The following is a 25,369-nucleotide window of genomic DNA, read 5'->3' on the forward strand; positions in this document are numbered from 1 at the left end:
TATATTAAACTTGTTTATTATTTGTGCTTTTTAAAAAGGATTTGGGGCATTTTTCAAAGAATGTATATGCAAACAGATGGGTAAAGAAGGAATAAAAAAGAAAGCAAACATGACAGAAAGAAAATAGGAAATATGGCCACTCTCCAGGGGAGGGAAGTTTGTGTATGTGTGTGCTTTGTTTTTTTTTTGTTTTTCTGTATTATTAGGTGGCACATTATTTAATGAACCCAGCTTCATAGGGTGTGCAGGTACAGAGTTGATGTGGATGGTTTTAAAAACAACCTTTATTTAAAGTAAAAAAGAATAACACTGAAGCACTTATTCAACGAAGGCAGTTCAATGGGATGAGTTTATAATCTCAGTATATAAACGTTGCTTGGAGCAGGACAAAGAGTGGGAAAGGCACAGGCCCTATGTCTGTAGGTGCTGGACTGTGGAGGCATGGCGAAGTTCTCGTATTTATAAGTTCTAGTGCAGTGTAGTCTGTAGTATAGCGGAAGAGGGAAGACATAGACACAGGATCTAGCCTTTGTGCACTATTTTCCCTTGCTAAACCACTGCCAGTTCTTAGAATGTCCAGTCAGTAAATGTTAGTCAATGATGATGTTTAATCTGGGTTACCTCCAATTTGTTTATCTAGTGATCTCATGTGCATTTACGAAAAGGTTACTTCTTCTACCTATTTGTCAAATTGGGTGTTAGCTAGTCATGGTGTCGTTTTAAGAGGCCTTTACCTGTGATTGCAGAATTAGAGGGCCTGGTCTCAAGCCTCATGCCTCACTGTTTGATATGTGCTGCTCTGAGTTCTGCTATGCCTAGTGACACACCATTGCTCTATGTGCTAAATGTAGGAATGTTGTTGGATGAACGCCCCATTATTAACCCGATCTGTGTTTTCGTCCTTTGCTCACAAAAGGTAGAGAATCTTAGTCATTGCTATTTGGGTGATGCTACGTCCTTATTCAAGTGCTTGTGGCCATATGTCAAGGTTGTACTGGAGGCCAAAATGGAAATTTAAAATAATCCAGAAAGAATAGTGCTGATATCATTTCAACTTGTAAAGTGTGTGTTCATAAAGGCATAGGACACATGGATGACTGAAATCCAGAATTAATCACTAAGTCCTATTTTAATAATTTGATAAGAAAAGCCACTTGAAAATAATATCAACGCTATTTTTAACAACTAAGAGTTGAATTAACAAATGTGGGGCTTATTTCCTGTATATTCTATTAAGGAAGTGGTTAGGAAAAAGTTAAGTCAGTGTCAGAAAAGCTAAACGAAGATCACTGAGTGGCATAAATGAATACTCTTTGGATATAGTGGAACTAATGTAATAGGAAAGCAACACGGAAGTCAATAACATTTCCACTTTTTAAAAAATATCTGGTTATATCACATGAAGATAGAAAGCATTAAACAATAATGTAGGTGCAGCTAATTCTTCAGTGATTGAATTAAACTTGAACAGTTAGTTGTTAATAGTTCTATCTTTAGTTATCCTCCAGTCTTTTGTGAAATATATATGTCCTTTTTTTATGTAGCATCATGGTGGCTAACTCTACCATTCAGCTGCACCAGTGTGGCTCCTCTAATTTGTTTTTTCAGATTCTGAGAGCTCTTGCTAAATACAGATAAGAGTTAAGTGTCCTTTGCTCCTTTTTTTCATTTAAATTTTTGTCTTCTAAATTTATTTTCAAATTTATTACAGAAGAAAAGCAATGGGGCACCAAATGGATTTTATGCAGAAATTGATTGGGAAAGATATGTGAGTATCAGATTTTTTTTTTTTTTATTAAGTAGTTCACACCTTAAAAGCAAGTTGAGGCATTCCTATATTTATAAAAAGGACATAAAAATAAGTGAAAGGGTTTCTATCTCTATTGGGTGGTATAGAAGTTAAGCACACTAAAGTGGTCTGTAATACCTGGGTTTAAGACCTGACTCTTCCACGTATCAGCTGTGTGTCTCCTTGGGATCCTTAGCAGTCCTGGTGGCACAGAGGTTAAGCGCTTAGCTGTTAACCAGAAGGCTGGTGGTTTGAACCCACCAGCAACTCTGCAAGAGAAAGATGTGGCAGTCTGCTCCCATAAAGATTTACAGCCTTGCAAACCCTGTGGGGTAGTTCTACTTTGTCTTTTAGAGTCGCTATGAGTCAGAATCCACTTGAATGCAATGGCTTTAGTCACCGTACAGCATTGTTGCAAACATTCAATGAACCAGTTATTTGGAGTACATTCCAGTAGCCTGCCCAGTCTGTATAATATGTTTTTTAAAAAATACTGTTTTTAATATTAACTCCAGGTGTTTCAGCCCTGGTTCTTTTTTCTAAGGAGCTTTGAGAATCAGGGCAAGTCAATGAACTTCTCTGGGCCCTGGTTTTATAACAATTATTATAGTCTCATAATACACATTTTTCCCAAGTCAAATGACAATCACTGTTGCTCCTCAGGGAGTGAGCGGAAATCCCAGCTGAGACCTACAGCCTCCTCATAATTCCCCCAGAAACCGATTAACATCATCACCATGAACTTTAACCAACCACAACCAAACTCACAATTGCTCTTGAGTTTCTAATCATATAGAACAGACCATATTTCCATCAAAGATAATTTCTGTTACATAGTAAGTGCCCAAATTCACAATTTCTGCAAAATGCCTTTGCACTTATCCTTTAGGTGACTATCCTGGTGCGACCTCCCCTTTTCATAAAGGCTAAGTTGACATTAAAGTTTTTATATATTTGTTAACAACAATAAAAATTTTATTTTCATACAAAATAATACTACCATTTATTGAATACTCACTATTTATCCAGGATAATAAAAATAAATAACCAAACCCATTGCCATTGAGTCAATCCTGACTCATAGCGACCCTATAGGGTGGAGTAGTACTGCCCCACACAGTTTCCAGCGAGTGCCTGGTGGATTCAAGCTGCCAGCCTTTTGGTTAGCAGTCATAGCTCTTAACCACTATGCCTCCAGTGTTTCCAAATATTAAAAGCTATTAAATCCTTACCACCCAAAAAGGTAAATACTACAGTATCTGCATTTAGAAAAAAGAATCCTGAGGCTTTGACAGGTTAAATTCTTCATGCTTCCCAGCCCCACACTCCAAAACTGATGATAAGCTTACCTTGTCACTCGCTCAACCTCACAGCCTGGTCTTCTCAGATATCTGCTTCCCACCATTGAGTTTTTTTTGGTGTTTTTCACAGTCACTTTTCCTTGAATCTATGATAGCCACTAACCAGTAGCCACTGTGCTACCCAGAATCCAAATTGTTCATAGAGAATGTTATACACAAAGCTATTAGAGGTTAAGAAATGGTGATTTCTTTCCCCCAAATTAATTCTCTTTTACCTAGAAAGATTTTTTTTAATATTTTGTAGCACTTTATAATATGCAGGAATCACATACTCTAAGCAAACAAGGCCTGTGATAATTAAAATACCAAATTATTTATCAAATGCTACACACTAACAGTCATCTAGCACACAAACTTTAAGCTCTAGTCTGTCCTTGGCTGACATGTTGGTACTTAAATGATCCATAAAACCCACTGCCATCAAGTCAATTCCAACTCATGGTGACCCCATATGTTACAGAGGGAACTGCTCCATAGGGTTTTCTTGGCTGTCATCTTTATGGAAGCCTAGCTCCAGCACTTTCTTCCATGGCATTGTTAGGTGAGTTTGAACTGCCAACCTTTAAGTTAGTTGTTGAGCCCAAACTGTTCATGTCACCCACGGACCTAAGTGAAGCCTGTTTTTGTTCTTGTGTGCCGTTGAGTTGATTTCAACTCTTAATAACCCCATGTGACAAAGTAGAACTGCCCCACAAGGTTTCCTAGGCGATAATTTTTATGGGAGCAGATCACCAGGTCTTTCTCCCATGGAGCCAGTGAGTGGGTTCGAACCACCAGCCTTTTGGTTAACAGCCAAGTGCCTAACCATTGCTCCACTGTGGCTCCTTCAAACGAAGCATAGCTTCCCTGAAATTTGTTTAGTACTAAAAGCTAATCAGATCACACAGGAATTGCTCTTGTAATTATGCATTCAACATTAATTTATCTAAGCAGTAGTGAGATGAGTTTTATTCTTAATTGATTGTATCATTGTGGTTTTGTCAGGGAAGAGGTAAGAGCAGAGAAGGCCTCTGAGAATGTAAAATTTCAGTAAAGACCTAAGGTATAAGTAGGGGTTACAGGAGTGAACATTTGAGAGAAGAGAATTCCAGGCAGAGAGAATGGTGTTTATGATATGAGGACCCTGAAATGGGAATGAGCTTGCAGAGTACAAATCATAAAAGCTAATGATGAGAAGAAGTCCTTTGGCTGAGGGGTGGTTAGGGAAGAGAATCGCAGAGTTGAGGCTGCAGAGAGGGCAGGAGCCAGATCACGTAGGCTCGGGAGGGCTCTGAGCATTTTTTCTAAGTGCAGTGAGAAGCCAGAGACAGGTGTTTAGCAGGGAAGTGACCTCAGTACACTTGCATTTAAAAGAAATTAATTCTTAGTGCTGAAGAAGGACAAGAGGGAGACTACAATAAATGCTTAGTAAATGCAGGGCTCAGAAGTGGTGGCTTTTTCCACGGCATTCAGACCCTGCTTGCTCTCTACGGCCGTGGCATTTTTATTGCTTAAATGAGTCCCAAGTCTATGTCTCCAACTCAGTCCTTTCTCACGTCCTGGACTATATCTCTGGTTTAACAGGGCCACCCCTGAATTCTTCATCTTCCTCTCCGTTAGGGCACTGGGTATAGTCTCACAATGACTCAGGTCAAAGCCCAGGTCTGTCATTTGTTGGGTGTGTTTTCTTAAGAATTGGTATCCCCTTGGTAAATGGAATAATTCTTACCACCTATGGTTGTTATGGAAACCCTGGTGATGCGGATAAGAGCTACAGCTGCTAACCAAAAAGTTAGCGGTTGGAATCCACCAGGTGCTCCTTGGAAACCCTATGGGGCAGCTCTGTTCTGTCCTATAGGGCCGCTGAGTGGGGATCAACTTGACAGCAATGGGTTTGGTTTTGGTTTTTTGTGGTCGTTATGAGGGTTCAATGAGATAAGTGTGAGTCACAGTACTTACCATATAATAGTACTCAAATATGATCATAGTATTCCTAATAAATGGAGCCCTGGTGGCATAGTGGTTAAGAGCTCAGCTACTAACCAAAAGGCAGCAGTTGGGATTCACCAGCCACTCCTTAGAAACCTTATGTAGCAGTTCTATAGGGTTGCTATGAGTCAGAATCAACTCAACTGGCAACGAATTTTTTTTTAATCCCAATAATGCAAACTGCATTTTATCATTCCTGCTTTTCTTTCTTTTTTTTTTCCCTAAAAATATTAGTTATCTGTTGTTAAAATTAGCCTAGCCAAGAGTACCAGCAGTTTCCCCAGATTTGAGGGTGGAAGATTTGGAGTCTTCCTGAACCTTCCCTTTCCTTTTTCTGCTATGACTGATCTGTTACCAAGAACTAACAATCCTTCTCAATGCCCTTGATTCATTCTAAACCTCCCTAATTTTGTCTTCCTTCAAACTCCTATCCTACACTTTGTAGTTAGTGTTTTACATTGCATTTTTTTCATTCTTGGCAAATATATCTCAATTTCCCCGAGGATAGATAATTTGCGTTTTGTATACACCATGTTGTTTAGAGGAAATGCATGATAAATGGTCTTTGAATGCTTCATTTCATTGACAGTTGATTCCTAGCTAATTTTCTCGATACAAAGACTCCCCCAAAATCCTTGATTAAATATCTACATGTATACTTCTCATATTTACTTACAAAAGTTAAAATCCCAGTCTCTCAAATAAGAGAGACATGTCTCTATCTTTAGGTGGAAGGCTCTAGAAGGAAAGTGAGTAATTCCCTGATCACTGTAGGTACTAATTGCTCAATGTACCCTTGTATTTTATAGAACTCACCTGAGCTGGATGAAGAAGGCTACAGCATCAGACCGGAAGAACCTGGCTATATCCTTTCTTTATTTTTTTCACTTTAATTTTTTTTTTCTCTCAGCAAACAGTAAAATGAATTCAGGTTTTGCAAAGGTGCTGAAATAACCCATGCCTCCCAAGCCCTGTTATTCCTAATATTAGAGATGAATAACAGCACCGGGAACAGCCTGATCGTTAACAAGCAGGCATTTTGCCTTGGTCTATTCATAGAAAAGAGAGAAAGGAGGAAGAGAAAAATGTGCCGAAAAAACAATTGTGCAAATTGTGGGTACCAGGTTGTCTGCTAAGACCTGATATGACTATATCATTTATCGTGACTGGAAAATAGCTCTCTACTTGCCCTTTCCCCATAATTCATCTCCGGGAAGGGGATGTCACTCTGGAACACTTAAAACTCATTACATATCATCCACAAAGTGGCCTTCCTTTCTTGGTAGACCAGTAAGCTCTCGTGAGCTTGTCTCTGTGTGTACTGACATGATATAAAAAATGGCCAATTGCAATAAAAATGTAGGACATTATCACCATTGCTCCTTGAAATTCCCACACTTAAATCAATCATGTTCTGAGGAATGGTGAACAAATCCTCACCCTTTCCTCCTTTACTTTTTTATTTTTGTTAGTTTCAATGTTCTGCCATCTAAGGATACTTTTGCTATCTTTGTATACGATTGATTATTCTTGTCTTACACTTCTTGTTGCCTCTTGGCAGAAGAAAGAGTTATGTATCTTTAACTGTGTTCTACCTACCAAAGGAAAGCACTTTTATTCTTCAAGCGAATCAGAAGAGGAAGAAGAATCCCACAAGAAATTTAATATCAAGATTAAGCCATTGCAATCTAAAGACATTCTTAAGAATGCTGCAACTGTAGATGAACTGAAGGCATCAATAGGCAACATTGCACTCTCCCCATCACCAGTGGTGAGTGGTTTCTTATGTCAAGCTTTGGTGAGGTTGGACGGAGAGCCGCGTTGTGCCCACGCTCACTAAGTAGGTCAGAAACTTCTTAAACAGAAGGCTGTGTATATGGTCACCATTTTATGAACTCTATAAACCTTAACAGCTCATTCTAGCTTTAGAAAATTATACTCATTTTATACTGTAGTTCCTGTGCTTTTCAAAATGGTAAAAGCACATGGGACTACATTTCCTTTTGACTTATTTTCCTGGAAGTATTTTAAAAAGAGAAAAAAAATAACGAAAAGATAATCCAAGCTTACTTCTGAAGCAGATTTAGCAATGAAAAACTACATGAAGTTCACACATTTACTAGCAGTGTTTTTTTTTTTTTAAACACATCCTATTTTCTTTTTTTATGATATGTCACAGAAAAATATGCGGGCAGAAAACCAAGGTAATCACTTCCCTTTAAAAAAAAAAAAAAGCTTTTTGTTGCTATGATCTGAAAGAAAACGATTTTCTCTAAAGCTATAAATAAATTTGAACGTATAATCTTCGTTATATTTTATTACTACATTGTCCTCAATGTCCTCACCCTTAACGCACCTCAGGTACAGGTATTCTTTATTTATATTATTCATATTTGTATTTTTCTACAATTTGTATTTCTTTCCCCCAATTCCCATCTCCTAAATTTCTTTAATTGCTAAATTCTGAGTTCCAAAATTTACAGTATTTTCTCTGTGGTATTTGATAAATGCCACCATTGTTTTCTAAAAATATGCAGAGCAAATGAAAGCTCTCAAACTAGCAGCTGCTATGTTCTTGGCATATTCTTTAAAGGTATGTAATCTCTCTACAGCATTCCCCCTGAACAAGGTCACTAGACAAAGTCATTAATAAATGCTGAACAGTTTTAGAGAAGCTTCTGGAACTATCTCAGCTAACCTATCTGAAGGAGTTGTAATTGTCCATCCTTTGAGAATAAACTTGTGCCTGCCTAGGATGAATAGTCTATGATGACACTTTTTTTTAGAGCTTAGTGCTTATAATCAACTTTACCACTGCTGTTGGCAACAATTAAAATGATTTCTAATAATAAACGTTTATTAAAAAAAAAACCCACTGCCGTCTAGTCGATTCCGACTCATAGCGACCCTGTAGGACAGAGTAGAACTGCCCTGTAGAGTTTCCAAGGAGCGCCTAGTGGATTTGAACTGCCGACCTTTTGATTAGTAGCTGTAGCTCTTAACCGTTACTCCGCCAGGGTTTCCAAAAGTTTATAGAAAATGATATTTCAGAAAAGGGATACATGAAATATATTAGATATCTTTCCCTTTTGCAATGGAAGGTATAGATTTTAAGCTCACATATTAGTCTGTGATACCAATGATTTCTGGCAGTGATTTTTTTTTAAATATTGAGTTTCTGGTGAAGGTTTACATAGCAGTGTAGGTTCCCATTCAATAATTTCTACACAATTGTTCATATTTCCATTCTGGTGGTTCTGATGGGGATATTTTAAATACACACACTTCCATGTTTAAGTTGACTTCCTTCAAATAATTTTTCTCTTACCAAATAATTTTTATAGTATTTGAAAATATCTATGTAAATGCCTGAAAGCAGTTTATATCCATTTCTCTGTAGCGTGTAACAAGCTCAGTGGGCATTCAGAAGCTACCTGGACTAAGTCGGTGGAAGAAGAGAAGTCCACCAGATTAAATTTAAAATTTACCTGAAAGCGAATTTACTAGAATAATCTCAGACACATAGTGGATATTTTTCTAAACGTTAATTGAACTGGAAAAAGAGAGATGCTGTCTATTAAAACAGAATGTGTATGCCCAAATAGTCACATAGCTAATCGTCCAACCAGATATGTTGGCTGAAGGTGAAGTAATAGGGGTGGTAGCCTACTATGAACGTTGCCAATCATCTATTTTTAAGGCCATATGTTAGCATGATGTGGTTAAGACTCTGATGAAAAGATGTTAGGGGAAGCAGTGTGAAAACTAGATGGAGACACTAGAGAAAATAAAATTAAGCCTTTTTTGCATATCAGCAGTGCCACAAACCAAGGTACCTTCCCTCCCTTCTCCCTACCGTACGTCCCCAACTTTTCCCTCTAACCTGAGAACTTGGCTCTTCCATTACTGAGATTCCCAAATATTTGTGACTTTTGATATTTAGATAGAAAAATGAGCTATTGTTACTGCTTTAGGGAAAGGTGGACACCTCTCGGGATGTACATGAGTATAAAGAGAGCTTGTAACTGAGAGCATATTCTTGGCTTTAGAATCCTTGCCCTCTTGTAGAGTAACCCATGTGTACATGTATTTTATAAATTACACATGTAATACTTTATCTCCAGAACAAGTAGAAATAATCTTTTGAAGTCCAGTTGGTGCCATGATAAAAATGGCAAACTTTCGATGTTTCCAGCTAAATGATCAGACATTTCTATGTCTATATTTTCTTCAGATGCTAAAAGGGAAATAAAGCCTCTACCAGTGAATGGTAGAGCAGAATATTTTATATAGGCTATGGTTCTTGTGCTACAAAAGCATTAAAAGTTGCATTAATAGAAATAGAGGAAATCCCAAATGATAAACTACTCATAACAACAGCTTACATTGGATTTCTGATTCCTACTTCAGGTGAATTCTTGAAGATAAGGTTGTACTTCATTTGTTCTTTTCATCCATTTGTGAATTTGATCTATTTTATTTATTTATATTTTATTTGAACAGTTTTGCTATACACACTATATGGTCAAATGAGTGAAATAAATTGAGTCTGGGAAATGTAGTTTTTGGCTTGCTAGTCAGGTAACCAGCTAAAATTCAGGGTTCTGTTACCAAAAAAGCAAATGGAGACTGAACATTGGAATTTCTCTCACAGCATTGTAAATAATCTCAGATTAATTTGGGAGTTCATTAAGAAATGGGATTTTTCCCCCCCCATTTACCTTCAAAACTATTTCTACAACCTATTGAATACAGGACATTTCCTTTTTAAAACTTCTAATCACTAATTTCTAAATACCAGTGATGCTATGCTATATGTTAGCCAACAGCAGAATGAACAGAAACAAATTTCAACAAAGTACCAACTGGTTTGGTTGATGTAGACTCCTCCAACAATAACAGTGCTCCCTCTGCCTTACAAAGTTCACTACTTCTTGAGGCAGGCTGTTTCATTGTTGAAAGTAAAGTCTTCCTTTTATTAAATCCAAATGCTGTCACTGTGTAACTCTTGTCCTTGGTGGTAGTTCTGCGCTTTAGAGGATGAACAAAGGACAAGGCCCCTCCCTCTACCGATGGGTTCTCCAGGAAGCAGACTGACTGCAACTCAAAGTTTAGTGTACAGTGTTTTTATCAAGGGGTAAACTTGGGATCAACACTTGTGGGGTGAAGTGGGCCAAGGGAGAAGCTGAATTGTACCCCCAATAACAACCTGAGCTGATGCCGTGGGGAACTGTGGAGCTAGAGTGGACCATCAAAGTTGTCCTGAGTTAGGCCAAGATGGATGGCCTTTATACTGCTGTATCAATCAGTAATTGGATGTGAACCACACTAGGAAGGGACGTGGCTTTGGGTGAGGTGGCTTGCTGCAGCTGAAGCAGACCCGGAGGTGTTGACAGTTGAAGGCTCTCTGCCAGTGGCACTCCCAGAAGGGTCCACATGACACATATTGAGATCTGCCACAAATCCCCTGTGCCTGACATAGGGTTGGATATATCACTGACATTCAGTAAGTGCTTGTGAGTCCGTGAGTGAGTAAATGAGTAAGTGAGCAAAAATATGTGAACAGAACCAAGTGAAGCACAGAGCACTGCAACAGAGCTATCTAGTTTTATATCCCACCACAGATACCACACATCAGGCTCCCTTATTCACCATAGGATTATACACCTAACTGTATCCTCATTCCAACCCCTTTTCCATTTTGTTCAAACAGGTGATGAAAACTTCATCAAATGCAACACTGAGTTTAGAGTCATGGAATGTCTATAGCTTTGTTCCAATCTACTAGACCAGAAACCCTATCAGAGAGAGTGATACGTTTAGTTTGGCACTAGGGTTACCACCTTCTTTTCCAAATGCTTTCTGACCATCTGTTTAAATAATTTGTTCTAGAATATTGTGTTAACAGGTGCTAGCTGTGTAGTAACAGAAAGGGCATAGCACACAGATTCAGACACCACGTTCTACCTGTATAATCTTAAACAAGCCCCACAACTATTCTGAGCCTCTATTTCCTCATCTGTAAAGTAAGGATAATAATTAGTCCTTATGGGGTTTTTGTGCAGATTATTGTTGGTCTCTGGTGGGGTCAAATCTTACTTGACTTTTGTCCCCCAAGCTTCGCACAATACATAGCACATATTAGGCACTCAGGCAGCTGAGGAAGCTTACAGAAAACTCCTAACAACAATGCCTGATACATAATGTCTTCATTACTAGGATGGATGGATGGGTGGATGGGTGGATGGGTGGATGGGTGGGTGGGTGGGTGGTGGATGGATGGTGGAGGGATGGATTTTAATCTACTTTCTTCTTACTTTTTGAGAATCATAGCTGTTTTCCCATTTTCAGTTTCCTGCCCTGTTCTTCACATTTCATAAAAGATCCTTAAGAGCATACTATGTTTTCATATCCTAGATTATAATTTAGCTGCATGTGGAAGCTGGATTCAATTAAAGGAGGCTGGAACTCTCTTGTCTATCTTAGACTTTAATTCTAAACCAAATCTGGTTTATCTTTTATAGGAACTGCTTTTAAGTCAGTTTTTCTCCATACTGAAAAGTTTCAAATGATCTTTCTTTAAATACAAGTGGAAACTCTGTACTTATCCCTAGAAGGACCCTGGATATAGTGGGAAGGTGTTGGAGGCTGACAGACCTGAACTCAACCTCTTGCTAGCAGCGCTTAGGCAAGTTATTTACATCTACCTAGTTTGAGTCTCAGTTTCTTCATATCTAAAATGGGAATAACAAACACCTGTTTTGCAGGGTGACTGTTGGGCTGTCCATCTTTTTCTGCTAGTACAATTTGTAGAACATTCCCCCTAAGGGAGAAAATAGAGATAGGAGATGAATGGTTTTACAGTCTGCTCCATTTATACTACCCTCCCTACTGTCAGGGTAGAAGCAAGCCTTCATGACATCATTCAAGAAATGGCTTTGCTCTTAAAGAGCAAAACTATTTCTGAAAGGGACAAAATAAAACAGTGTATTTGCATTCACAAAAAAGTACAGCAAAATCAGTGTTTAAACATACAGTGAAATACAATTCCCTTTTAAGGCAATTTGAGGGAGAGGGGATAGACACTTGCTCCAGGGATGCCACAATTTCTTAAACACCTGGGCTCTACCTCTTCTTAGCCTGGTGGCCTTAGGCAAGTTACAAAACCTATGGCTTGGTTTCTTCATCAGTAAATGGGGATAATTCCCATACCTACTCCATAGGACTGTATGAGGGTTGAATGAGTTAATACATACAAAATACTTATAGCAGACACCACATTCAGAGATTGTTATCATCATTGTTGTTGTTAGACTGTCTGCAGAGCCTAAGGCACATTTTTTTTAGAATATCATTAATACTGATAAATCAGGAAACCCAAACAGCCAAAAGTCATTTATATCCAAGATCACCAGTAATTACCCTAAGCAATCAACCTGGGAAAACGTGTTAGCGAAAGAACTTTTCTTGTGAGGCCTATGAACTGGTTTTGAAGGTAATTCCAGAAGTATTCCTAAATTGCTTTGAGTAATGGCAGCATCCTCTGAATAAGTATAGTGCTTCTTCAGGAGATAAAATCGAAGGATAATATTCATTTGCCTGCACGTGTAGCAGTCATATTAGCGCACAGTAGTGTGAGTCCTCCATCTTGTTTTATGGAGTATTGACTCCCCCCCGCCCCGCCACCTTCAAATCATTTCACCAAATATTTGTTGAGTGCCTTCCATGTAACAGGCACTATGCCGATATCAGAACTACTGAACAGACTTGACCTCCCTAATCTTCTCACCAACACTCTGACTACAAATTTATCAGAAAACAACATGTAACCATTGTTGCTAGCAGCATCTGGAAGTTGAAATTCCCCTTGAAGTCCAAACGTCGGCCTGTCTTCATTTCAAGTCCCCTGATTGAAGATGTGATCTTCTGCAGTGGCTTCCCCTCTGGCTTCCAATTCAGGGTCTCCTAAATCCTCACCCTTTGAAGGGTCTCAGATACGGACATCCCCTCCATTTCTTTCAGAGTCTAGAGGGGGCATTGTCTCTGATACACCTGTAGTTATGTGCTTTGCTCCCTAGGTACTTTGAAACCTGTGTCTCCTGTAGCTTTAATGAAAGTGAGAAGACAAATGCTTTGACTTATTTATTGGTGCAATATCTTTTCTTTTTCTCATGTGCTGCTATTGAGTCCTTTACTTTTGTTCTTTGGTGAGCCAAGAATCACTGCTGGCATACCTTGAGAATATGTCCTTAACTACATCATGTCATCCTGTACTTTTTAGAATTTTTGTTGTAATAAGTCAGAACTAGGCTTGTATTCTGGCTCTGTCACTCATTAGCCATATAGCCCTGGACAGGTAGCTTAACTCTTGATGTTTCAGTTTAATCACATGTAAAAACGAGGTTAATACTACTACTCACCCTATAGGGTCCTTGTGATGATTAAGGAAGTATTTAAAGTGCTTAGTGCTTTGTAAGTAAGTTGATGTAAGGCTCAACGGAAGCACTAAGTAAATGATAGCTATTGTTAATTATAACAATGATAGAATGACTCATGATGACTACTCTTCATTGTCCTTTAAGGTCACAGACCGCTTTGAGAATTTGCTGATGGTGATGGTAGTGATGATAGTGATGACGATAGTGGTGATGGTGGTGGTGGAACCAGCTGCAAGAACTTGTTGAATGCTGTATTTCAGGTGCTTCACATATATTAACTCATTTATCCTCACAAGTTTCCTATGAAGTAGGCACTCTTATTATCCCGATTTTACAGATGAGAAAAATCGAGACATTGAGGGATTCATTAATTCAACCCAATGTGTCACAGCTAATAAGTGAATTTACTGGGATTTAAACCCACAAAGTTCAGTTTCTAATTCAGAACTCATTATCCCTGTGTTATACTACCTCTGATGAAAGCCATTGTCTCTCTTTCTGGGTTGGGAAAAAAAGTTCATTAGTTCACTTAAAACATTTTCCATGCAATTTCTGAGTACTCACAAACCCTTTGAAGGCTATTTATGGGTGCTCAAAAGCTATGTGATCCCAGTTCAGAAGGCTGCCTCTAAGGTTTTCTACCCAGTCAGTCAATCCACAGACACTCCTTTCCCGTGGTCTTTCATATGTCATCCCATGTGACGTGACAGCAACATTTGGCCAGGTCAGGTTTAATTACTGCTGTTTCATATGTGATTTCTAGTTTATTAACATTCTCTCATTTTATATTAAAACTTCATGTTCATAGCTACCTTTGTTTTAAATGTTATGGAACGACACCTCATTTTTATGGGATTCATACATTTTGGTTTCCGTAATCAATCAGTCAGCAAGTATTTATTATGTCTATAGTAAGTTATGGAGCCCTGGTGGCACATTGGTTAAGAGTTTGGCCGCTAGCCAAAAGGTCAACAGTTTGAATCCACTTGCCGCTCCTTGGAAACCCTATGGGGCAGTTCTACTCTGTCTTATAGAGTCACTATGAGTCAGAATTAACTCAACGACAACAGGTTTTTTTTGTTTGGCGGGTTTATGGTACATTATAATAATGCTTTGCATTTTCTTAATTGCCCAGTCATGATCAGAAGGATGAAATTAGCAGCAGCACTATTAAGCAGACAGAGAGGTGGTAATCGCTTTATTTTGCAGAAGAAACCGACTCAAAAAGATCAAGAGGCTGCTGAGGGTTCAGAGGCCAGGGCTCAGACTCCAGCATTCAGCCTCCTTTCTGCCTAGGCAAAAACACAAAATATTTTCTTATCTACAAAGTAAAGGTCTAAGTATGATTCAGTTATCTTTAAGATCCTTCTCAGCTTTGTATTCTGCTATATCTTCTGACCTAATATTCTCTGGAAAGCTCTCCATTTTAGGGGACAGATTGGAGGTGTAGCAAAGGGACTCAGAGAAAGACCATTTCCTTGAAGCACACTGATCAAGTAGGAAAAACACAGGCTTTTAAGTCATTGTCTTATTTGTGTGTCCTTGGGCAGGTTCCCTAACTCTGAGTCTCAGATCTCAAATCTGTAAAATGGGAACAATAATACCTACCTTTTTCTTAGGATAATTTTTTTTTTTTTTCCTTAGGATGGTTGTAAAGATGACATGAGATAATGTTGTAAAATGCCTAGTTGGATACCTGTCACCCAGGAGGGACTCAATAAATGTCAGTTCCCTTCCCAGCTCTCCCTTCCTTTTTTTAAAGTTAGACGCCCCATGGAAAGCAAAAAGAAAATAAAAGTAGCAAGGGAGAATGTCAGCAAATCAAGGAGAAGAGGGCTGACAGAAATGATCTGAGAGGGAAAGTCGACTTATCCTGGCGTGTATGCTAATACCACCTCCTCTTCCCTGTAAAATTCAGTGATTCAGGAATTAAAGAATTTGATACTGAGTTATGAAGGAGCAATTAGTTTAATCTTGCTACTTGAGACTTGCAACCCGTGCAGGAGCTATTTAATCAAAACAAAAATGTGGGGTTTTGAACTGGAGATGTTCTGGTGTTGTTTGCTTCTTCCAGGTGGCCCACCCACCATCCCACCCCCAAATTAGCCTGCCAGAGAGCAAAATCCGCAAAATTGCGGCTGCTTGGAAACACCGCCCCCTCTCTGTCCTCACTTAGGCAGAAGGTTCAGCACCCCATTGAGTTCAGTAAAAACAAAGAGTCATCAGCGGGGGAGGAGAGCCACAATCTCCTACTCGCTGGATTCTCTCCCCCTTGCAAATGCAGCACAGCGCTAGAGAGAGGCTAAGGACTGCTTGCACGCTGGTGCTGAGAACAGCAACCCCGACCTCAGGGCAGGGTGTAGGTGGGAAGAGGCTCAGCTTGGGCTCTGCTCATCCTGAAAAGCTTTACAGGGTAAACACGATTTGAGTTGGGCCTAGACCAGGGTATCAAACATGGGACATATAAACTGCCAGTCCCTCCTTTCAAACCCTCAGCTGACATTACAACTAGACCCAGACATAGCCTGAGAACCAACCCCCTCTAGACAGAAACGCAGGCAGAGTTGGCACATGGGATGAAACTTATTATCCCAGCCTTATTAAGAAGATAGATGGAGCATATGGGAGGGACTTTTCTTTCTCAAACTCTATTGTTCTCTTCCCTACCTTAGACGTCCTCAGAAGAGCTGGTTTTGTATCTCTCTGATCTGTGTTCACTCTTTTCTTCTTTACCAAAGTTCTTCCTAGAGGATTCTCTGTTGCTTCCATATCCTGGACTTTAAAACAAAAATAACCATTTTCCAAAGCTTTCATGCCCACCCTATTCTAGTAAGTAGAAATCCCTATAGAAATCTGCTCTATAGTTTGATCTCCTTGAGAATGGGCAAAATGTGAATTCAATCTGGAGCACCTTGACATTATTTCTCAAAGTAACGTTGGCTATACCTTTTGAGTACATGGTATTTTTCTTCCCTTTGAGAGGTATAAGAGTTATAATTTCCTTGCATGATTCCAAACTTTTGCATTGTATTTTATTATCTCAAGATATAGCATCTGATTTATGGTTCCCAAACATTATTGTTACCAAGGGCCCCTTCCTCGGTTGAACCCAACTGGAGTCATACCCCTCAATAAGACTGTTGAGGCAGCCTGGAGTCACACAAGCAAATTTATTTTGCCAGCAGCTACCAGAAAGAGACAGTAAGGGCTAGAACCTTCAGAGAGTCTGTCTCACTGTTTTCCTGTGAGCCAAGTATTTAAGGGTTTCAACAAGGAGGGGAGGAGGGGTTTTGATGTTTATTCATGAGGTTTGGGGTAGGGGGAGGGCAGAGATTTCTGAGAAGGGGTTGGGTTATGCAAATACAGGCATGCAGGTAGGATTTCTTCAAGATGGAAGTCCTTTGGTTCCCCTTAACATAACGTTACGAGATGTGATGCAGGCGCACTGGTTCCCCTTAGTCACATTGGCCCCTTCGGTAGCATGGGCAGGACAACCGTGGTGGCTTTTACTTCTTTTTCACACACTCTGTACCTGTGGAGTCCTGCAAGAACTATATTCACAGTTTATTTGCAACATCTTGGAACATTTCAGTTCTTACCACCCCTCAGCCAGAACATTTTGCCCCACAGGACCGATGTGTTCTGTTCTACTCTCCAGGAGGTAGATTATGGTTGTATCAGGTTGCTTATTCCACTCTCTGTCCTGCTCGCCTTTTTCCCCCTGCCTATTTGTGGGGAGGGGGTGGGGGGGAAGGGCCCAGCCGGCCCTGCTCCAGCCTAGTCCTGTCTCACTGTCTTGTTACCAATGTGGTCAGAGAACACAAACACTCAAATTTCTGTTACCAACTTAAAATCTAACTGAATGAGACAATAAATTCACAATACCGACAGATGTAAACATCTTCAGATGTCTTCACCAGAGGTAGTAAATTCTTGAATTATATGCTTTTGATTGTAATGCTAACTGTAATCAAAAAAGACTAATTTTTTTTTTTTTTTAATCTTTGAGGACTTCTGCCGTAGTTATAAGTGCTAGCCCTACTGGTATAGAATTTAGAATTGGTTTTAAAGTATTTTTATTAGCTAATGGCTGTAATTAACATAGAATGGACTCTGTAAAGAAGCACTCAACTTGGGAAAAATAAGTTTTTAACATTAGCATAATTTGTGAACAATTCACTGAGTATTACACTTATCATATGCCCAGAAGTTGTAAGTTCTAACTACTGTAACACATAGTAGGCACTCAGAAAATACTTGGTGGGTGGGTGGATGGATGGATGGATGGATGGATGGATGGATGGATGGATGGATGGATGGATGGATGGACTTCATTATGGGGCTTAGCTATGATATAATGCAGTTTGTATTCTCAATTTCATACAATCTTTTCCCTTTCAACTCAAGTTTCTTTCTATTACTAGATGGATAAGCAACGGAAGCAATTACTCCATGGTTCTTATCTTACAGTTTTAGCATCTTTGTCAAATGTATTAATATGTTTCTTTCCATGAGCACTGTTTCATTGTCTTAATTCTCCTGTAACTCTGCACCTCTCAGTCAGATGTCTGTTCTCTCACCTAAGGCCTTGGGTTTCCATCACTTAGTTGTCTTTGGACCCAGAGGGTAAAGGGATTTTAATTATCTTTCTTATACTTCTTTTACTTATTTTTATACTATTATTCATACATTTATAGAAACTCTGGAAGTTTTTTTTTTTTTTTTTAGTGCCAGAAAAAAATCTACAGCAATGAATGTAATTTTTAATTGTTTTAGGGAAAAGAATCTTTAGAATATGAATCATTCACATGATAATTACGTCAAAAGATGATTCTTTAAAGACTTGGGGGAAGTCTCATTTCTAAACAGAACGAAGGGGAGATTTCTCTCTGTCACATATCTGTTGAAAGAACAACCACTAAGCACCCACGGACCTCAGAAACTATTGTTTTGAGTCATCTACCATCACAGCAGAGGTGCATGGGTATGCACACCAGCCTGAACTGCTTGTCCTAACGTCAACACACAGAAAGCGAAGGCAAGACGGGCTGGCCTCATTCTATTTTGCCCAGTAGAAACTCCCTGTCCGCTTCCTAACCTATTTGAAGCTCACTTTTTTGTTGTTTTTTAATACAGTACATGGGGAATCAAACTGAACTTCCAAAGAATAGGGAAAAGGACAGCTGTGTCACATCCAGACATTCTCGGGCATTGTTTCATCTACGCCTGTTCTCAACTAACAAAAGTTACCAAATGTCCACACCTAAGAACCCCTGATATGTGACAAGAGAACTGCATTGGAACAGGGTGAAAGCTGAAGTCGTAACTGTGGTCTTCAAGGCCCTCATGGTCGGCCTCCCCCCATTACCACCCAAACTCACACCTCCTACTCTGCCTTCTCACTCCACTGCTCCCTGGCTCCCTAGCTGTGCCCTCTGCCCCCAAGTAGCTGCATGGTGAGCTCCCTCACCAACTTCAGGTCTTTGCTGAAGTCACCTTTTCAATGAGACCACCCATGACCACCTCATTTAGAATCACAAATCCCTCTAGCCCTGCATTCCCAAGCCCCTTTATTTGCTTCATTTTTTAAAATTGCATTTATCACCTTCTAAAATACTGTATACTTTCCTTACTTCTTATGTTTGTTATTTATTATCTTCTCCCTCCCCTCCAAAAAGTAAAGTCATTGGAGCCTGTTTGTCTGTTGTTTTTATTGTTTTGTTCACTAATGTATCACTGTGCCTAGAATAGCATCTGACATCTATGAGGTGTTCAGTAAATATCTGTTAACAGTTTAATAAATGAATAAGTAATCCTTTTGATCCTTGTGACCGCCTGACCAGTCATAAATAACTGATAGGAAGTGGTTATGGTATATTTATAATAAACCCCATTAGTTAAAATATAAAGATTCAGAATATAGGAATTCTATTTTTACAGCTAAGCAATTGTAAACCCTTAAAAGGCTTGTAAATTAGACCTGGTTTTCTGTTTCTTGATTCCACTATATTAAGCCTAATGTCAAAAATTCCCACAGCAGCTCAGTTCCTTGCTAAGAGCAGGAAATCTCCACGAAAGGGTAATTGGAACTCTGGTTTATTTTCTTCATTTACCGCTGTTTGCTTTGGTTCTGGATCTTAAACAGAATTCAGTATCAAATGTTGCTGATTCCTAAGGCAATGGGTTTGGTTTTTTTTTTTTTTTTTTTGGTTATGCAAAAAAGCAGGCTTCAGCAAAACCTAACTTGGGTGAATACTTGCATTACAAAGTGATTTTGGGTAATGATAGCCAGAGAACCATTCTCCATCTGCAGCAGGCACGGGTCTGTGGATTCTTGGAAAGATGTTGTTGATGAAGATGAACTGCCCTTCAAATGAGGCTTGTAAATCAGAGAACTGTGTTTTTGCAAGCCATTAAACAGGAAAAAAATCCCCTTACTTAGAAACCATACACTGATTCTATTTTAGGTGTTTTGCCCAATCCAAAAATTCACTGACTTTATTTCTATTTCCAAGTGAGCCTAGAGGTATAGATCTATTTTCTAATTATTTCTGTTTTTCATAATTAAAAATCAACTCTAATGCAATGAGTTATTTTAAATCAAGAAATATCTTCATTACCTAAAGAGAATTGTCTTATTTGTACAGTTTGTTTGTTTGTTTAACATTCTAAAGGAACGCTTAAGCCAAGAAGCCATAGTCTAGGTGTTGGTAGCTGTTAACGATTAAAGCAATACACCATATTGAATAAAGATGGTTTCATGTAACATGTAGCCTGTATGGGAAGAGATACGGAAGAGGGGAGGAGTAATCCATGTTATTTGAATGTTCGTCTTTAGTCTTCTGATTTTAATTTGAATGACGGAGTAATATTCATATCACTGGTTTTAGAAAATAATTCTGGGGATAATGTGAAGGATGGATTTAGGAGATGAAACTGGAAATAGGACCATCTGGTAGGAAGCTCATGTAGGGGGTTTATGGAGTACCGCTGTCAGCAGGAGATGATGAGGCCCTCAGTAAAAACAGTTACTGAGAAAATCAAAGAGCTTTCTGAGGGTCCAGAGGCCACTCACCAGGAGAAGAATTTATTAATGAGTTATCTACAGGAAGTTGGGGAGAATGAAAAAGTGGGGTCAAAGAAGAAGTGACGATTCTAGCCAGGGTGAGTGGGAAGAAGATGATAAGTACCTCATTCCCTGACAAGACTGGAGTTTCAGGAAAATCTCATGTTTTAGTTTCATGGCCATGCCTGGCTGAAATGTGTTAAGGGCATTTTCCAACTCCTTTCAATATCATGAGGCATTATTTTCTATCGTCAAGGCCCAGATCTGTCTGACAAAATTAAACCATTCAAAAGAAAGCTTAGGATGCGTTCAAATGGAGACCACATCTATGCCTGCTGTAGCTAGCGGCCTAGGAATGAGCATATCAGACACCCACAGGAAACGTCTTAATAGCAGTGCCTTAGAGAGCTGTCTCAAATAGTTATTTTGAGCCTTGAGCTGTTTCTGCTTCAGGATCTATTTCACCTCTCTTCTTCTCTCTTTATTTTTCTCCCCCATGCTTACGCTTTTAGAGGAAAAGTCCGGTAAGAAATAATAAGTCCTTTCCATGTTTTGGCCAAACATTATCTATTCTGTTCGTTTGCACTATCTATATACCTAATGACTGAATGTGTTTAACACCTAAACAAGGTTCTGAATTTTAAAAACAAACCTTTGGGGAACCAGGGAAATGTCTAATTATGTCACATGGGAAAAAAAGGAAGTCGGTTGCTAAGTGATTTTGCAACCCTGTTATTAAGGGCCCTGGGGTAAGTTTGTAAAGATTCACCTCTGTCTCAACCACAGGCACATGAGCAAATATTTTAGATACTAAGTTTCATTTACTGCAGCTTCCACTCAAATTAGTCAAGCTAGGCACAAAAAAAATTTAATTTTTTGTTTAATGTACAGAATGATAGCACCCTGCATGCTTGTGAAGTTGGCCTAGGAGAGTTTTCTTTTTTTTTTGTCAGTAAATCAGAAAGATACCCTCTCCCTCTGATGGTTTTTGAAATATTCCATCCTGCACTGGAATTGTCAGAGACTGAAAAAGAGGATCTTTATAAAGCATAAGCCACTTGCATGCTGCTTTTCATTATCAGTGGGTGATTTTCAGTGCCGCACAAACCAGGTATGATGTACCTCCATAGTTCTACTTTAGAGCAACATTGAAACCATTCTACTCAAAACTCCTCCTTGGTGGCCTGTTTTACAGGGAAAATATTCCCGAGATGCCAATGCATGGCTGACACAGGTGACCACACCACTGAGAAGTATGAAAACATTGTGTTTCCATGTTAACAAGCACCAGGAAGTGGTTGGTTGGTTCTATTTCACGCACCTTAAATGGATGCTGCAATAAGTGCTAAAACCTCATATCCCACATCCCTTGACCCAAACCTGGCGCTCTCTGTACCTCATGTCAGATACTAGACTCATAGAAGTCCACGTGATAGGAGGGAGGGGAGATGGAAGGCACAAGAAGAACAAAAACTGGACTCAAAATGTTATAGTCTCTCAAAATGTGGGTACCTGGTCTTTTTTTTTTTTTTCCGAAAAATAAAGTAGGCACTTATCATCATTATTACTATGACTGAATTGAAGAGCCCACCTGTGAGTTTCTGGGAAGTGGCTATGTATTGCAGGCTGTGTGCCAGTATAGTATCATTGGTGCACTTTAGTAACCTTTAGCTTACATTTTGCCTATTTCATTTGTTCCCTTTGTCCCTGAATCTTTTTCTAAATTATCTAGTTTTCGCCACTTCAAACATTGGCAGGGCTGTGTGGCCTGAAGTTTTGCTGTAGCATTTCATAATTCTCTGTTCCTCATGGCTTCCTCCTGTCATTCTTACAGCAACTGTAATCACAAGTAGGCCTTTTCTTTATTACTTGTGTGTCTTCAAGTATGAGTCTTCCCCCCACTTCTTGCTTCATTCTCCTTTGGAACTGTTTGTTTTGTTGATTCTTTGTTCTCATCAACTCTTAAGAAAGCCTTGATCAGCAATAGATGGTGTGTCTTCTCAAGTGAAGTTTCAGAAGATCACCTCGACCATGTCTGATTGGATATGATAGATGCTCACTGTAATCTGACTTGTAATATATATAGGAACAACTTTTAATATAGGCAAGCACCTATAATATTGGGACAAATAAATGCTTCCATTCCTAGGGAGTTGAGTCAGAAGGCAAGAAGAAAAAAGATTATACCCTCTCTGGTTAGAAGACAAGGCCTCCCTTACTCACGTGTATGAATGTCTTAGTTCATTTTGGTTTACTTGCCAAATAGTTTGTGTCCTCGCTAAAGTATTTAAAAGCAAATAGGATGTTTGCTTAGATCATAATGATAAACATAATGATCATATATTCTACTTCCTTCCTGGAAAGTTCTCTAATGTGAATCACTGAATTTGTTATGACTAGACTATATAAAAATATTATTTCTTTAGTACTTTCTAACTTACCTAGCATTTTCCTCTGCATTTCCCCATAGCGCTGGATTTAGCAAATGAGGGTGTTGTAAACTTCAAGATCTAAGGCTGGTTATGGAGTGAATTTGGCAAGCAAGAAAAATTAAGTTTGGTTACTTCCTTTCATAAATATATTAAAACACCAATATTGACTATGACCGAATTTAAGTTAATCCTTTTATGCAAAACAAAAGAGAACTGTGATGTAATCTAAGGATAGTATGGGGATGGCTGCAGTACTTTCTTTTAGGGAGTCACACTCATATTACAAATTCTATAAATTTTAAAAATACAACATGTTCTAACCAAAGATCTTTATTCTACTGACCAAATCATAAATTAATATGTTTACTCACTTTGAAAGTAGCCTCGAAATGCAAATAAGAGTTATCTCTGAATTGAATACTGAAATAAAAACAGAGGTAAAAATAAAACACTTTCCAAAACCTTCTTCAGAATGTGTCAGAAGACCAAGAGAAATCAGGAACCGAGCATTTAATGTTTAACTAGGAACATAAGAAATTCGTCTAGAAGATGAATAGACGAGTTGGAAAATTCCTGTTAGAGTCATCAGGTTTAGAGATGAAGTAATAAGGACAGCCTCTAAAATTTCCTGAGAGCTTATTATGGTTGATACAAATGCCTGCAATCAGACAGAAATTGGCCACCTGCAGACTCTGGACAACTACATAGGTGTTTTGTTTGGGTGTACACTTAAAAGCAATTTTATTTTAGTCTAATTTAAAAACCAGAAGACTGCAAATGAAGAATCTGGATGTTCATCTTCTTCAACACCTGTAAAGGTCTGGCAGCCCTATATCCATACCCTTGCACTGCAGTCCTGGGGCCTGCATAGTGACCAGAGCTTCCTGACTCATGTACACCTTGTTCGTGTACCTTACTCCTGGAAGCATTTGAGTTTGCAACTCTGGAAATAGACCTTTTAGCTTATAGATTAATCAAGAGCAGATACTTAGTCTGCTTCCTTCCACCTTTGAAGCAAATTATAAAAATTGGAAGAACAGAGAACACTAAAGGTATTGAAGTTCTTGGGAAATGTCAGGGAAAGGGTAAAATAAAACTTTAACAAGCAAAGACCCTCCACTCCTGACTGATATTGATCCTGCTGTCCTTGTAGTCTGGCAGAGCCTACAGCTGCTTTATGCAGGTACAATGGTTAAGCGCTTGGCTGCTAACCAAAAGGTCAGTGGTTTGAACCCACCAGCAACTTCACAGGAGAAAGACCTGGCAGTCTGCTCCCATAAAGATCACAGCCTAGGAAACCCCGTAGGGTAGTTCTACTCTGTACTTATAGGGTCTCTATGAGTCAAAATCAACTCCATGGCACACAATAGCCAGCTGCCTTGGAGTTGACCTCAACTCATGAGGACCCCATGGGTGTCAGAGTAGAGCTGTGTTCCAGACTTTTCAGTGGCTGATTATTGAGAAGTAGGTTGCCAGGCCTTTCTTCCAAGATGACTCTGAGTGGACTCAAACCTCCAACATTTCAGTTAGCAGCCAAGCTCCTTAACAGTTTGCACCACCCATTAAAAAACCCATTGCCATCGAGTCGATTCCAACTCATAGTGACCCTATCCCAGGGGCTCCAATTAACATCTATTAAAAAAAACAGAAAAGTTGCCATCACGTTGTCAGATTGACTTCTGGGGTTCCTTTGTTTTTGAGGGTTTCACACAGCTTTTAATTAGAGATCTTGAGGTCTTCAGGATTGACACTTTCCATAGCTTCTAGCTGGGTCTTCTAGATTCTCGTTAATCAGCCTGTGACTTCATGAACTTGAACAGCTGTTCGCTCAAAAGAGTGTGGTGATGATGACATTTGGAAATGGAGTTTCCAAACTTCTACCTTATGAGGATGTCTTTTACTAGAAAAATATAAACATGAACTCTTGACTAAATCATCTAGGTTTTAAAGTCATTGACCATTAAGGTATGACTTAATATGGGTGGATTAATGTAATTGAGTCGACTCTACGGCAACGGGTTTGTTTTGTTCTGTTTTTAATGTAATTGGAATTGTATTTTTTTCTCTATAATCTTAAATCAATAAATGATCTTGAATTTAAGGTTCTGCCTCTATGTGGTTACAATCAGCATTTTATTTTACATTAGTTAGATTATAACTAATTAGTTAGAAATTAGTTGTAATTTCATCTTGGTCTATTACTTTTAATCCCTTTGCTGTATTTTGTGCTACTTTTAAAAGGAAATTGTTTGCCATGAAATTGAATCTAAAATCATAAATTCCCATATTTCCTTTTTTGGAAAAGAACTTTGGTC

The 25,369-nt window shown here is 38.9% G+C and overlaps 1 protein-coding gene across 3 annotated transcripts in view; it reads left to right on the top strand.

Annotated features, from left to right (window-relative positions):
• SGIP1 (SH3GL interacting endocytic adaptor 1) overlaps positions 1 to 25,369 on the top strand; it is a 249,418-nt gene that overhangs the window by 127,891 nt on the left and 96,158 nt on the right. For all 3 annotated transcript variants that reach the window (XM_023549496.2, XM_064282103.1, XM_064282104.1), the window contains 3 exons: positions 1,712 to 1,768; positions 5,928 to 5,982; positions 6,714 to 6,889. In XM_023549496.2, coding sequence (XP_023405264.1) covers positions 1,712 to 1,768; positions 5,928 to 5,982; positions 6,714 to 6,889 — 288 coding nt within the window. The remainder of the gene's footprint in view (positions 1 to 1,711; positions 1,769 to 5,927; positions 5,983 to 6,713; positions 6,890 to 25,369) is intronic.

Source organism: Loxodonta africana, chromosome 3 (assembly GCF_030014295.1).
Source record: "Loxodonta africana isolate mLoxAfr1 chromosome 3, mLoxAfr1.hap2, whole genome shotgun sequence".
In the NCBI taxonomy this organism is placed as follows: domain Eukaryota; kingdom Metazoa; phylum Chordata; class Mammalia; order Proboscidea; family Elephantidae; genus Loxodonta; species Loxodonta africana.